General features: G+C 28.3%; 1 protein-coding gene across 1 annotated transcript in view; it reads left to right on the plus strand.

Annotated features, from left to right (window-relative positions):
* iws1 (interacts with SUPT6H, CTD assembly factor 1) overlaps positions 1-2594 on the plus strand; it is a 26264-nt gene that overhangs the window by 23241 nt on the left and 429 nt on the right. The window contains exon 14 of the mRNA XM_016491222.1: positions 1001-1112. Coding sequence (XP_016346708.1) covers positions 1001-1112 — 112 coding nt within the window. The remainder of the gene's footprint in view (positions 1-1000; positions 1113-2594) is intronic.

Below are 2594 nucleotides of genomic sequence, written 5' to 3' on the forward strand. Positions count from 1 at the left end.
TATATAAAGTTCATTGAAATTTATTTTAATAACATTTAAATGTAGTATATAATTTGTTATTAATTATAATTTAATATTTTATTATAATTAAATGTATTTATTATTGTAATTTCAAAATGTATTATAGAATTGTGTAATTAATTATTCAATATTTTTATTAATGCTAATTGAAAGTTATCATAATTTAATATAAATTATTTTATTATAATTAATTATAGATACAAAATTATAATGAATTACAAAATAAATTATACAATATTTTTATTATAATTTAATTATAATTTATGATTATAATTTAATATTTTATCCTAAAACATACTTATTATAATTTAAAAATGTATTATATAATGTTTATATGAATGTATATTATAAACATTTGTTTTGTTAATCCTAATGAATGGAAATTATTATCATTTAATATTTTAATATATTATTTTAAATATTTTTATTGAATTTTTATAAAACGTGTATTATAATAGTATAATTTATTATTTTAAAAATCGATGATTTATGAATTATAATTTTATATATATATATATTTTAATATTCTATCATATATTAATATTAATATATTATTTTATTGTAATATTTTATTATTTATTACTATGAAATGTGTTTATTATATTATAACTTAAAAATATGATTACACAAATTATATAATGCATCTTTATGAATGCTAATTAATGAAAATGATCACTTAATATTTATTATTGTAAGGAAATCTAGTATATTATAATTTTAAAATGCATTATATAAATTGTGTAATTCATTATTTACTTTTTTTTTTTTTTTTTTTAAAGAAATGAACACTTTTATTCAGCGAGGATGCATTAAACTGATTAAAAGTGACAGTAAAAACATTTATAATGTTACAAACATTTCTATTTCAAATAAATGCTGTTCTTTCAAACGTTCTATTAAAAAAAAATACCATTGCAATGCAAACCGTGACACGCACATGTTTAGTTTGGATTATATGATCTAATATTTCTGTTATCAGGGCGTTGCGGCCGGGTGACCCGGGTTTCTGTGCTCGAGCTCGTGTGCCCATGCCCTCCAATAAGGATTACGTGGTTCGACCCAAGTGGAACGTGGATGTGGACTCAAACAGAGTGAGTGGGCGGGGCATGTGTGTGGGCGGGGCTTAACTCTAGAGGAATGATTGACAAGTGTCTCATGCTCAACTAAAGAGTGGGAGGAGTCTGCACAGGAAGCGTGAGGCAGGATCGAGAGAATCAATGATGCTTAGGTTTTTCTCCTCGTAAGCTGATTGGTGGAGGAGATTTTACTGTTGTGTGATTGGTAGAGGAGCTTTAGGAAGGGCGTCAGCCTGCTGGAGAAACACAAGCGGCGTTTTGCGGAGCAGAGGAAGCAGCGGCGGCCGCAGGGAGCCATGAAAATCAGCATCGAGGGAAACCGAATGCCGCTGTAATTACACGCTCCTACCTGAGGGGGCAGTAAGTGTCTGCATGACCGTGCACAAAGCCCAACTAACACCAGTTAAAGTGGGTTTGGATGATTTCACCACAAATACAGAGCAACGTGGTGTGTGTATGAGAGCATTTGAGTTTCTGTGACGGTCACATGACCATCCACTAAACTCCAGCGCTTCAGGCCTGTGTTCTTGACATGCTCATGCTGAATATATATACATAACAGCTACTGAGACAAACCAATAATAAAATCAAAATGCAATCATGCTCAAGAAGATGAGGTGTAATAGCAGCCCGGTGTGTTTTGGTGCAGCACTCACAAGAACTGGTTTGGGTTTGATTGTAGTAGTAGTCATTTTTCTTTTTTGCTTATATTAGTTCATTTGGTTTTTGGTTTGTAGTTTCTATTTTTTTTTTCAAATGCACATTTTGACTTGACATTTTATAGTTTGTTTGTTTGTGTTTTTTGTTTAGTATTTAATTTTTATGTTTTTTTTAATGATTGTAGTAGTAGTAGTTTCCCTCTTTTTAATGCATTTTTTACTTGATTTTGCTTTTGTTCATAAACGATTTTTTAATTTGCTTTTCTGCTTATAGTAGTTTCCTTTTTTGTCTTTTAAGTAAATATATAAAATTGCCTAGTTTTTGATTGTAGTAGTATCCTTTTTAAAAGATGTGTTTTCAGTTGATTTTTTCTAACGTTTAGTCATTTTTTATTATTGGCTTGTTTTGGGTTTATTGAAGTAAAGTTTCTTTTATAAGTGCATATTTTTATTTGACTTGATTTAGCTTTCAGTAGTTTCCTGTGTATTTTTCTAAAATTTTTCGTAGTTATTTTTTTGAGTTTGCTTCGTTTATAGTAGTTTTCAGTTTTTCAGTTTTTGCCTTGTTTTTGGTTGTTTTAATAATATAAAGATTTTCCCTTTTTAAAAGCATTTTTATAATTGACTTGATTTTGCATTTGTTTTTCATTTTTTCGTACTTTTTGTCGTATGTTCAATTAAAAAAAAAAAACGTAAAAAAAAACATTTTTCAGTTGATTTTGCTTGAAGTTCCTGTTTCTGTTAAAGTTGTTTTTTTGTTACTTAATTTAGAATCTTGTGCTGTAATGTTTTGCCGTGTTGTGACTCTCTCTCTCTCTCTCTCTGTCTCTCTCTCTCT

Source organism: Sinocyclocheilus anshuiensis, unplaced genomic scaffold (genome assembly GCF_001515605.1).
Source record: "Sinocyclocheilus anshuiensis isolate Anshui unplaced genomic scaffold, SAMN03320099.WGS_v1.1 scaffold402, whole genome shotgun sequence".
NCBI lineage: Eukaryota > Metazoa > Chordata > Actinopteri > Cypriniformes > Cyprinidae > Sinocyclocheilus > Sinocyclocheilus anshuiensis.